Source organism: Anomaloglossus baeobatrachus, chromosome 6, assembly GCF_048569485.1.
Source record: "Anomaloglossus baeobatrachus isolate aAnoBae1 chromosome 6, aAnoBae1.hap1, whole genome shotgun sequence".
Classification (NCBI taxonomy): domain Eukaryota; kingdom Metazoa; phylum Chordata; class Amphibia; order Anura; family Aromobatidae; genus Anomaloglossus; species Anomaloglossus baeobatrachus.
Genome location: NC_134358.1, coordinates 529938745 through 529952492, shown reverse-complemented (window position 1 = coordinate 529952492; position 13748 = coordinate 529938745). Strand labels below are relative to the sequence as shown.

Here is a 13748-nt window from a genome sequence, read left to right as displayed (position 1 = left end):
AATAGGCCCCACATAGTTCTCCATACAGAGTAATGGGTCCCACATAGTCCTCCATACAATATATTGGATCCTGCATAGTCCTCCATACAGAATAATGGGCCCCACATAATCCTCCATACAGAATAATGGGCCCCACATAATCTTCCATACAGAATAATGGGCCCCACATAGCACTCCATACAGAATAATGGTGCTCACATAGCCCTCCATACAGAATAATGTGCCCCACATAGCCCTCCATACAGAATAATGGGCCCCACATAGTCCTCCATACAGAATAATGTGCCCCACATACCCCACCATACAGAATAATGGGCCCCACATAATCCTCCATACAGAATAATGGGCCCCACATAGCACTCCATACAGAATAATGGTGCCCACATAGCCCTACATACAGAATAATGTGCCCCACATAGCCCTCCATACAGAATAATGGCCCCACATAGCCCTCCATACAGAATAATGGGCCCCACATAGCCCTCCATACAGAATAATGTGCCCCACATAGCCCTCCATACAGAATAATGGGCCCCACATAGCCCTCCATACATAATAATGGACCCCACATAGTCCTCCATACAGAATAATGGGCCCCACATAGCCCTCCATACAGAATAATATGCCCCACATAGCCCTCCATACAGAATAATGTGCCCCACATAGTCCTCCATACAGAATAATGGGCCCCACATAGCCCTCCATACAGAATAATGTGCCCCACATAGCCCTCCATACAGAATAATGTGCCCCACATAGTCCTCCATACAGAATAATGGGCCCCACATAGCACTCCATACAGAATAATGGGCCCCACATAGTCCTCCATACAGAATAATGGGCCCCACATAGTCCTCCATACAGAATAATGTGCCCCACATAGCCCTCCATACAGAATAATGGGCCCCACATAGTCCTCCATACAGAATAATGGGCCCCACATAGTCCTCCATACAGAATAATGGGCCCCACATAGCCCTCCATACAGAATAATGTGCCCCACATAGTCCTCCATACAGACTAATGGGCCCCACATAGCACTGCATACAGAATAATGGGCCCCACATAGTCCTCCATACAGAATAATGGGCCCCACATAGTCCTCCATACAGAATAATGTGCCCCACATAGCCCTCCATACAGAATAATGGGCCCCACATAGTCCTCCATACAGAATAATGGGCCCCACATAGTCCTCCATACAGAATAATGGGCCCCACATAGCCCTCCATACAGAATAATATGCCCCACATAGCCCTCCATACAGAATAATGTGCCCCACATAGTCCTCCATACAGAATAATGGGCCCCACATAGCCCTCCATACAGAATAATGTGCCCCACATAGCCCTCCATACAGAATAATGTGCCCCACATAGCCCTCCATACAGAATAATGGGCCCCACATAGCCCTCCATACAGAATAATGTGCCCCACATAGCCCTCCATACAGAATAATGGGCCCCACATAGCCCTCCATACATAATAATGGACCCCACATAGTCCTCCATACAGAATAATGGGCCCCACATAGCCCTCCATACAGAATAATATGCCCCACATAGCCCTCCATACAGAATAATGTGCCCCACATAGTCCTCCATACAGAATAATGGGCCCCACATAGCCCTCCATACAGAATAATGTGCCCCACATAGCCCTCCATACAGAATAATGTGCCCCACATAGTCCTCCATACAGAATAATGGGCCCCACATAGCACTCCATACAGAATAATGGGCCCCACATAGTCCTCCATACAGAATAATGGGCCCCACATAGTCCTCCATACAGAATAATGTGCCCCACATAGCCCTCCATACAGAATAATGGGCCCCACATAGTCCTCCATACAGAATAATGGGCCCCACATAGTCCTCCATACAGAATAATGGGCCCCACATAGCCCTCCATACAGAATAATGTGCCCCACATAGTCCTCCATACAGACTAATGGGCCCCACATAGCACTGCATACAGAATAATGGGCCCCACATAGTCCTCCATACAGAATAATGGGCCCCACATAGTCCTCCATACAGAATAATGTGCCCCACATAGCCCTCCATACAGAATAATGGGCCCCACATAGTCCTCCATACAGAATAATGGGCCCCACATAGTCCTCCATACAGAATAATGGGCCCCACATAGCCCTCCATACAGAATAATGTGCCCCACATAGTCCTCCATACAGACTAATGGGCCCCACATAGCACTGCATACAGAATAATGGGCCCCACATAGTCCTCCATACAGAATAATGGGCCCCACATAGTCCTCCATACAGAATAATGTGCCCCACATAGCCCTCCATACAGAATAATGGGCCCCACATAGCCCTCCATACAGAATAATGGACCCCACATAGCCCTCCACACAGAATAATGTGCCCCACATAGCCCTCCATACAGAATAATGGGCCCCACATAGTCCTCCATACAGAATAATGTGCCCCACATAGTCCTCCATACAGAATAATGGTCCCCACATAGCCCTCCATACAGAATAATGGGCCCCACATAGTCCTCCATACAGAATAATGGGCCCCACATAGTCCTCCATACAGAATAATGGGCCCCACATAGCCCTCCATACAGAATAATGTGCCCCACATAGTCCTCCATACAGACTAATGGGCCCCACATAGCACTGCATACAGAATAATGGGCCCCACATAGTCCTCCATACAGAATAATGGGCCCCACATAGTCCTCCATACAGAATAATGTGCCCCACATAGCCCTCCATACAGAATAATGGGCCCCACATAGCCCTCCATACAGAATAATGTGCCCCACATAGTCCTCCATACAGACTAATGGGCCCCACATAGCACTGCATACAGAATAATGGGCCCCACATAGTCCTCCATACAGAATAATGGGCCCCACATAGTCCTCCATACAGAATAATGTGCCCCACATAGCCCTCCATACAGAATAATGGGCCCCACATAGTCCTCCATACAGAATAATGGGCCCCACATAGTCCTCCATACAGAATAATGGGCCCCACATAGCCCTCCATACAGAATAATGTGCCCCACATAGTCCTCCATACAGACTAATGGGCCCCACATAGCACTGCATACAGAATAATGGGCCCCACATAGTCCTCCATACAGAATAATGGGCCCCACATAGTCCTCCATACAGAATAATGTGCCCCACATAGCCCTCCATACAGAATAATGGGCCCCACATAGCCCTCCATACAGAATAATGGACCCCACATAGCCCTCCACACAGAATAATGTGCCCCACATAGCCCTCCATACAGAATAATGGGCCCCACATAGTCCTCCATACAGAATAATGTGCCCCACATAGTCCTCCATACAGAATAATGTGCCCCACATAGCCCTCCATACAGAATAATGGGCCCCACATAGTCCTCCATACAGAATAATGGGCCCCACATAGTCCTCCATACAGAATAATGGGCCCCACATAGCCCTCCATACAGAATAATGTGCCCCACATAGTCCTCCATACAGACTAATGGGCCCCACATAGCACTGCATACAGAATAATGGGCCCCACATAGTCCTCCATACAGAATAATGGGCCCCACATAGTCCTCCATACAGAATAATGTGCCCCACATAGCCCTCCATACAGAATAATGGGCCCCACATAGCCCTCCATACAGAATAATGGACCCCACATAGCCCTCCACACAGAATAATGTGCCCCACATAGCCCTCCATACAGAATAATGGGCCCCACATAGTCCTCCATACAGAATAATGTGCCCCACATAGTCCTCCATACAGAATAATGGTCCCACATAGTCCTCCATACAGAATAATGTGCCCCACATAGCCCTCCATACAGAATAATGGGCCCCACATAGTCCTCCATACAGAATAATGGCCCCACATAATCCTCCATACAGAATAATGGGCTCCACATAGTCATCCATACAGAATAATGGCCCCCACATAGTCCTCCATACAGAATAATGGGCCCCACATAGTCCTCCATACAGAATAATGGACCCCACATAGTCCTCCATACAGAATAATGGGCCCCACATAGTCCTCCATACAGAATAATGGACCCCACATAGTCCTCCATACAGAATAATGGCCCCCACATAGTTCTCCATACAGAATAATGGGCCCCACATAGTCCTCCATACAGAATAATGGACCCCACATAGTCCTCCATACAGAATAATGGGCCCCACATAGCCCTCCATACAGAATAATGGACCCCACATAGTCCTCCATACAGAATAATGGCCCCCACATAGTCTTCCATACAGAATAATGGACCACACATAGCCCTCCATACAGAATAATGGGCCCCACATAGCCCTCCATACAGAATAATGGACTCACATAGCCCTCCATACAGAATAATGGACCCCACATAGCCCTCCATACAGAATAATGGGGCCCACATAGTCATCCATACAGAATAATGGGCCACACATAGTCATCCATACAGAATAATGGGCCACACATAGCTTTCTATACAGAATAATGGGCCACACATAGCTTTCAATGCAGAATAATGGGCCCCACATAGCCCTCCATACAGAATGATGGGCCCCACACAGTTCTCCATACAGAATAATGGGCCCCACATAGTCCTCCATACAGAATAATGTGCCCCACATAGCCCTCCATACAGAATAATGGGCCCCACATAGTCCTCCATACAGAATAATGTGCCCCACATAGCCCTGCATACAGAATAATGGGCACCACATAGCCCTCCATACAGAATAATGGGCCCCACATAGCCCTCCATACAGAATAATGGGCCCCACATAGTCCTCCATACAGAATAATGTGCCCCACATAGCCCTCCATACAGAATAATGTGCCCCACATAGCCCTCCATACAGAATAATGGGCCCCACATAGTCCTCCATACAGAATAATGGGCACCACATAGTCCTCCATACAGAATAATGTGCCCCACATAGCCCTCCATACAGAATAATGTGCCCCACATAGCCCTCCATACAGAATAATGGGCCCCACATAGCCCTCCATACAGAATAATGGGCACCACATAGTCCTCCATACAGAATAATGGGCCCCACATAGCCCTCCATACAGAATAATGGGCCCCACATAGTCCTGCATACAGAATAATGGGCCCCACCTAGTCATCCATACAGAATAATGGGCCACACATAGTCATCCATACAGAATAATGGGCCACACATAGCCCTCCATACAGAATAATGGCCCCCACATAGTCTTCCATACAGAATAATGGACCCACCTAGTCATTCATACAGAATAATGGGCCCCACATAGCCCTCCATACAGAATAATGGCCCCCCACATAGTCTTCCATACAGAATAATGGACCCACCTAGTCATCCATACAGAATAATGGGCCACACATAGCCCTCCATACAGAATAATGGGCCCCACCTAGTCATCCATACAGAATAATGGGCCACACATAGTCATCCATACAGAATAATGGACCCCACATAACCCTCCATACAGAATAATGGGCCCCACATAGTCCTCCATACAGACTAATGGGCCCCACATAGCCCTCCATACAGAATAATGGGCCCCACCTAGTCATCCATACAGAATAATGGGCCACACATAGTCATCCATACAGAATAATGGACCCCACATAACCCTCCATACAGAATAATGGGCCCCACATAGTCCTCCATACAGACTAATGGGCCCCACATAGTCATCCATACAGAATAATGGGCCACACATAGTCATCCATACAGAATAATGGGCCACACATAGTCATCCATACAGAATAATGGGCCCCACATAGCCCTCCATACAGAATAATGGCCCCACATAGCTTTCTATACAGAATAATGGGCCACACATAGCCCTCCATATAGAATAATGGGCCCCACATAGCCCTCCATACAGAATAATGGGCCACACATAGCTTTCTATACAGAATAATGGGCCACACATAGCTTTCAATACAGAATAATGGGCCCCACACATAGCCCTCCATACAGAACAATGGGCCCCACATAGTCTTCCATACAGAATAATGGGCCCCACATAGTCTTCCATACAGAATAATGGGCCCCACATAGCCCTCCATACAGAATAATGGGCCCCACATAGCCCTCCATACAGAATAATGGACCCCACATAGCCCTCCATACAGAATAATGGGCCCCACATAGCCCTCCATACAGAATAATGGACCCCACATAGCCCTCCATACAGAATAATGGGCCCCACACAGCCCTCCATACAGAATAATGGGCCCCACATAGCCCTCCATACAGAATAATGGGCCCCACACAGTTCTCCATACAGATTATTGGGCCCCATATAGTCCTCCAAACTTTTTTTATGAGTTGGTAAATTCATAAACTTTTTATTGTTCGCCATGATTTCTTAGTGCGTTTTACAAGAGCACCCCATCCTTTTTTTCTGTTTACTTGGTTCCTTTGTTTTCATGTATAGTTGAGTCACATGGCTTTTTTGGTCACAATTTTCCATGAAGACCACTTCTGGCCAGACTTCTCTGCTCAGTAGATGGATGTAGCTGGGCCCTACTAGCTGCTGCCAGTTCTGAGCTGATGGCACTGCTGGATATCATTCGATTTGAAATGGAACTCAGTATGAAGTTTCTTTCATCTGCTGGACAACGTTTCCTTGGCCAACCCCTGTGTCTCCGATCTTCAAAGTTGTCCATTTCTTGGTGCTTCTTCAATAGAGCTTGAACAGCAGTCCTGAACCCCAGTGTGTTTTGAAATCTTTGTCTGGGAGATATCTTTCTGATGCACTATAACTACCTTGTGGTATTTTGCTGTGCTTAGTTTTCTCAAGGCGTATGATCTGCTATGACTAGAGATGAGGGAACCTTTGGAGGTTCGGTTCGCAGGGCACAGCGGAACCTTACATAAGGTTTCATTTATGACCCTGACCTGAACCGAACCTCAATGGCAGCCAGTAATTGGGCAGTTTGTGTCTCCGTCCACATGCAGCCAGCCATAAGCAGAACACTTCCAGGAGAGGATGGGCGGGGTTTTACAATTTTTTGTGTGTGTACTACATGTGATCACACTGATTTTCCCCCAGTGTAAGCCGTTCATACATTGCACATGGCTTGCACAGGTCTGAGCATCACTCATGCCCAAGCACAGCGCTGCTCACTTGAGTGGTTTGCACCCGTAACTCACTCAAACTTGAAACCTAAACTTTGTTTTTTTCAAAGTTGGTTTCCGAACCCGAACTCCGAACCTCAGGTTCGCTCATCTCCCTCTCTGCAACATGAAACTGTCTTCCACAACCTCACCTTTTGCAGTTGAGTTTGTCTGTTCCTCACCCAGTTTTAATCCTCCTACACAACTGTTTCTGTTTCAGTGATTCAACTTTTGTATGCAAATAATAATAATTATCGCCTGTTTGATAGAATTAATTGCTCAATTATATGACTATAATCTTATTAACCTGACTATAATCCTACAAAATCCCTGACCTTGTGCAAGTGGATCTAGAAGAACTGATGCTGTTTTGAAGGCAATGCACCAAATATTGATTTGATTTAGTTTTCTTTTGTTCATCCACTTTGCATTTTATTACTTGATGAAAATACACTTATATTTTTTTAAAGCATTTTTGCTTTTTACACACCCGCCTAAAACTTTTGCAAATTAACATAGTCTGGATCTGTGAAATATCTGAGGAAACTTTACAGAGAAATTGATATAGAGATAAAAGGAAGGTTCTTTTTTTTATCACAGATTCCTGCTAAATTTCAAAACCATTTTTTAATACGGGCTTGTCATTTCCAGGATTGTCTGGACACAGACTATCTGTATGTGGAGCACAATGGCCGCAGTGTGATTGGGACTGTGAGCCTAAGCCTGGTGGATTGTGTTCTCGTTTCTCGGTAAGACTGTGTCTGGAAAGCTATCACAAAGGATCCCTATTAACACCAGGACAATGCATGCGATATAAATAAGGTTATCTGAGCTAATACAATATGCCTCATACAAAGGAGAACAGGTAGAGTCTGGATTAATGTAGCAGCAGAAATGGAATTAACGCATACAAAGAAAAGAGATGACTACTGAATGTTATCAAAAAGGATTTACCAGCGAAATCCCTCTTACAAGCGCACATTTGTTTTGCAATATAATAAAAAATCTGCTGAAAGTAACAATGTATTTAAAGCGAATCCCTGCCTGATATAGTCATCAGATCTAAATCTGAAATCTAGCGCTGCTTATATTTCTGTATTAGCTTATGTGACATTTTATTAACTGCTAAAGTGTTTAACAGGACCTGTCATTTGCTGAAAAAAAATGACCTTGTAAAAATCCCTGAAGTCCCCTAATTCTGACGCTTTTTTCCGTTTTGTGCTGCGTTGATCCATTGCAGAGATATTCCCATTTATTGCTTTAGGAGAGCAGTATGTGAAATCTCTGACTATAGTGCAACTGGGTGTTACTTCAGAGTCTTCTCTCGGGGGCGTGCACTTACACTTCTTACGTCAAGACACTGTCAATCACAGCTCTGCAGCTGACCTAACACTTTAGCTGTGTTTGGCAACATGTAGGAGGGAGGGGTAAAAGCATGAGTCCGCAGAAAAACTGTGAAGAAACACCCAGTTGGACTGCAAGCAGAGATTTCACATAGTGCATCCAGAAACATGTGGTAGCTGTGATTGGCAACATCTAGTAGAGAGGGGTAAAAGCATGAGTCCGCAGAAAAGCTGTGAAGAAACGCCCAGTTGGACTGCAAGCAGAGATTTCACATAGTGCATCCAGAAACATGTGGTAGCTGTGATTGGCAACATCTAGTAGAGAGGGGTAAAAGCATGAGTCCGCAGAAAAGCTGTGAAGAAACGCCCAGTTGGACTGCAAGCAGAGATTTCACATAGTGCGCTCCAGAAACATCAAATGTGGATATCTTGGCAATGGAGTGTCACAGCAGGAAATGGAAAAAAGTGGCAGAATCAGGGCAGCTTGGAGATTTTTCTAAGTCATATATTTTTTTAAAAGTGACAGGTCCTCATTAATGTCAATTAGTTACATAACTATTTTATAAAAACACAATAATGACTTAACAGCAGCCTATTGATGGTTTCCATGTAGAAATAGGATGCTTTAAAGGGGTTGTCCTGTCTAACGTGATTAATCTGCCGTCATGCTATGTGACTGCAGACTTATGAATCCCCCAAGCACCGGAAATGGTGGTCACATGACTGCAAATGTCCGATATGCATGTTCCCTGCTAAAACCAAACTAGTGCTTCGCTCTATACAAGTGTATGGAGTGGGCACGTCCGACTAGTGGGCATGCGCGTCCAGTGCGCGCAGCCTTGCTCACTACATTTGTATGGAGTGAGGCCGTACCCACTAGTCAGATTCTGGCCAGGAACATGCATAGCGTGCAATTGTGGTCACGTGAATGCCATTCCTGGCTTAGAAACTGGTGAATCCCTGCAGTGTCCATTGCGTGCGCTAGGAGGACTAGTGGGCTCGGCCTCGCGCTATACAAGTGTATGGAGTGGATGCGTCCGACTAGTGGGCATGTGCGTCCAGTGGGCGGAGCCTTGATCACTACATTTGTATGCAGTGAGGCCACGCCCACTAGTCAGATTCATAGCGCACAATTGTGGTCATGTGACCGCCTTTCCTGGCTCAGAAAGTGGCAAAACCCTGCAGCACCCATTGTGTGTGCTGGGAGGACTCAAAAGTCTGCAATCACATAAAGTGACACATAGTGACTGCAGACTTATCATTTTACCCCAGACAACCCCTTTAAGAAACTGAAAAATAACAAACAAGGACAAAAAGGAGAGCCACATATTACCTCTTTCGTTTCTTTAAAGGGGTCGTCCAGTATTGTAGTGGAATACTGAAAACTGTATCTCATCAGCTGCTGCTAATTGGCTGAAGCGGTCATGTGACATGACAATGTTCCGTGATCTGTCCAGAATGCTGAAATCACTTAAGCGGCTCAATCTTCTAGGAGGTGAGTATATGGTTATTTATTTTACTATTGACTTAAGCATTAAGCAGGGGGAACTGTTCAGCAGTGGGCAACCCCTTTAAGGATTTTGGGATCCTTTTCTAAAACATTGAGGACACTAGGCTAGAATATGAAATATACTATGGCTGGAGGCACCCTTTTAAAATGGATCTAACGTCAAATTTCATAATATACAAAAATTAAATAGGTCTCTCAGACCTGATGAGCCTGGTGTACTTACTTTGAAAAGCCATTTAGAATGACTGCAAAGTCTCCTTAAGGAGAATAGTGTTCCCCCGTGGTCCCCCCACATAGCTTCTCATGAGCCAGATCAGATCTCATACTTTGCACTGACGAGGGGCAAGCACCCCGAAACACCGTGTCTGCAAATTGGGATTCTGATCTGGCTTATATATCCTGAGTCATATTGCAAAGGATTGTTAAAAATCCACTTCTGACTTTTAGGATCGCTACCTCCAATAGGTGGCGCTGTGCTAGAGTTTGTCTCCTTTACTGGAGAGACAATTTGCATAATCTTATTAAAATGAGCAAGTTTTAAGTCCAGCTAAGGACTGCAAGAACTCACGAGTCCAAGTGTATTTAATAAAAGCGCACCCACCCAGTAGTGAGGAGTAGGAGATTTCAGCAAGGAGGGGGAACACTGAGGAGCTGTCAATCAGGCGAGGTGGGTGGAAATTGAGTCCATAAAGGATTATACAGCCATTTAGACATAGATTTTCACTTTCACGGTAAGTATATCAGTCTCACCAGGTCTAAAAGACCTATTTGATAATGTTTGCCATCTATATTGTGAACACTTGTGATAGGTCAGTATTAATCATACATACTGGACTCCTTAAGAGGGTCCACTCTAGATAGTAGAGCCTGTGCTGTAGGATACTTGTGCATAGTGGCGTTTTATACATTTTCAGCTTGGTACATAACAAGTTGTCCTTTTGCATTTGAAGACACAGTGATATGGAATATCCGGGTGACATTGGTAATACACGCAGCTTTGTCTCTAGGCTTTTACATTAGTGATTTTGCTTGCAGCTAAAATTGATATGCACCTAATTTCCATTCCAAGTTTCACCTTTCCTTTCCCACGGGGCGGGGTGCGGGGGTGCGGGGTGCGGGGGTGCGGGGTGCGGGGCAATGGATCTGCCACCACTTATCAGGCGCAGGATTCCTTCCTCTCTGTACACTTGATGGAGAAGTTTCCCTTCCTCGCATCCTTCTTCCGTCTCCCCCCCTCCAAGTCGTTCTCATATTCCATGTTGCATGTGGCTTCTTCCCCTGATAAATAGCCGTCTGGTATTTCCCTTGCTTATTTGGCACTAAACTGAAGGATGTGCTGTGAAATTGGAATAACCAGCAGGGTAAGGAGCAAGTGCTAAGCAAAGTGGTACAGTCTATATGTGTGATATACGTGTGTGCTAAACGGGCTCGGACTGGCCCACTGGAGAAGCGGAGAATCCTCTGGTGGGCCCCCCTTGCAGTAATATGTCACTTACCCCCCAAATATGATCAGTAGCTTTCACAAAACATTTGTTTCACTATGTAGAGATGCAGGAAGCATCTCATCATTCATTTTACAACTACCAGTATATTATTATATAGTAGCACGGGTAACATTTGTGACTGTAATATATGCATGTAGTTGATCAGTGGGTCTCCAGGAGTCAGTTACCGGTCCGGTGGACTCCTGCTGCCACAGTCTGACTTTGGTGCTAAATGTATGTGTTGGTCGGGCTGCTCTGATCTGGGATCGTCATGGCTCGAGGGGTCCGGACCTGGCTTGGCGGACACTCTGATCCGTAAAAGGGGTTATTTACAGGGGAAAAGTTTGTGACGCCACCTGCGGGTTGCGGTAATGGGAGTACTGCCGCTTCTGGAGAGAGGACCGGGGCAGATGGTGTGAAGCAGCAAGGTGTCAGTCCCTCCGCAGGTAGGGAAGGTCCCAGGCTCAGGGGTTGGTAGATTTGGGAGGACAGGGTGCAGGGACCAGGGTACTCACTGTGGGTAGTCGTGGTGTTGGATAAGGTGGAGAAAGGAGACACACACACTGTAGGTAAACCAAAGTCTCTGTGTACAGCTGCCGCTTCCGGGAGCCCGTCCAAGTACCCAGTCCCATCAGTGTCACTTAGTGATTCGAAGCCTGCCTCCGTGCACAATTTGTTGTTCGTTGATGGTCCCCGTGGCTTGAAGCTGTTGGGGGCCCTGCTCACTATGTGTAGTGTAGCCGTGCTCCTAAGGGCTGGCACTTTGGACCTCAGTGGGTGGCTGTGTCTGGAAGAACCCTGTCCCCCTCGTTGTGCTGATGCCCTCAGTCTCTGAGCGTGTATGGAAGTCCTTGAAGATCCCCTCCCTTTTCAGGTGAATTGTCAGGACGTTGAATCGACTCCTGACCTAGGATCCTGTACCCCGTCGAGCTTGGTACCAGTCAGTTCTGTTGGGCCCTTCTGGTGTAGACAGTTCCTCCAAGACTACGTCCTTCACACCCCTGTCCAATGTCCCTGCAACTGGTCCCCGACTCCTCTGGACCCGAGTCACAGCTTGCGACGCAATCAGTTTCCCTAGCTCCCCAGGGGCTACCTCTCCCAGCTCCTCACTCTCTGGAGCCTACTTCTTCTCTCTTCTGTCTCTCTCTTACAGTCTGCTTGACCCCTAGGTGGGTGGCCCTTTTCCAGCTAGACCAACCCACTGGTGTGTCTGACAGTGTCTGATGTGAGGTGATTGCGTTTTGAGGTGCAGATGGGAGTGACACCGGTTTCTTGGGTACCTGGAACTATGGGGGGTAGGCCCTGCACCCTGGGTAAAGATGCAGTTCCCTGTGGCACCCTGATGTATTCAAGGGTGCCACATATGATCATAGGGGAGTTAAACCACTTGCAAACCCATGATTATAAGGGCAGGGGTATTAAAGTCACCAGGTGGTCCACCACTTTATGCACAGTCTCTGGGATCTGTGGTCAGCGCAGGGCACTACCAGTTCTGTAGGACTATAAAATGAATTGGTGGTCATACATGCGCACTACTGACCACTTAATACACTAGACAAGTGGTGGCTCCCCTCTGATCCTACACTTATCACCTGTCTTATTATGTCTCACTGGCGGAGGTGGATGCTTGAAGCCCTTGGTCCGGATCACTTGTCATGCAGCACAGACAGATGACGTTGGTACAGAAGGGAGCAACAGAAGGGAGCAAAGGAAGGTGTTATGGCAGAACGGCTAAAGACGGAGCACATGGAAGCACAAGATTTGATGAAGCAGAGTAGACTCAGTGATGAGAACTCGGAAAAATAGAACGGAGTAGCACACCAATGTAGCAGAGCTGACTCTGCAATGTACCACAGCTGACTCTGCAGTGTAGCAGAGCTGACTCTGCAATGTACCACAGCTGACTCTGCAGTGTAGCAGAGCTGACTTGGCAATGTAGCAGAGCTGACTCTGCAATGTAGCAGCGCTGACTCGGCAATTTAGCAGAGCTGACTCTGCAATGTAGCACAGCTGACTCTGCAATGTAGCATAGCTGACTCGGCAATGTAGCAGCGCTGACTCGGCAATGTAGCAGCGCTGACTCGGCAATGTAGCAGCGCTGACTCGGCAATGTAGGAGCACTGACTCGGCAATGTAACAGCGCTGACTCGGCAGTGTAGCAGCGCTGACTCGGCAGTGTAGCAGCGCTGACTCGGCAGTGTAGCAGCGCTGACTCGGCAGTGTAGCAGCGCTGATTCGGCAGTGTAGCAGCGCTGACTCGGCAGTGTAGCAGAATTGACTCAGCAGTGTAGC

The 13748-nt window shown here is 46.9% G+C and overlaps 1 protein-coding gene across 6 annotated transcripts in view; it reads left to right on the top strand.

The window, feature by feature from the left end:
• Positions 1–13748, top strand: part of KIAA1217 (KIAA1217 ortholog) — a 979280-nt gene that overhangs the window by 719557 nt on the left and 245975 nt on the right. The window contains exon 1 of one of the 6 annotated variants that reach the window (XM_075315557.1): positions 11295–11333. The exons of the other annotated variants lie outside the window; for them this stretch is intronic. Coding sequence (XP_075171672.1) covers positions 11304–11333 — 30 coding nt within the window. The 5' untranslated portion in view covers positions 11295–11303. Of the gene's footprint in view, positions 1–11294; positions 11334–13748 lie in introns of those variants that run through there. 6 annotated transcript variants of the gene reach the window in all.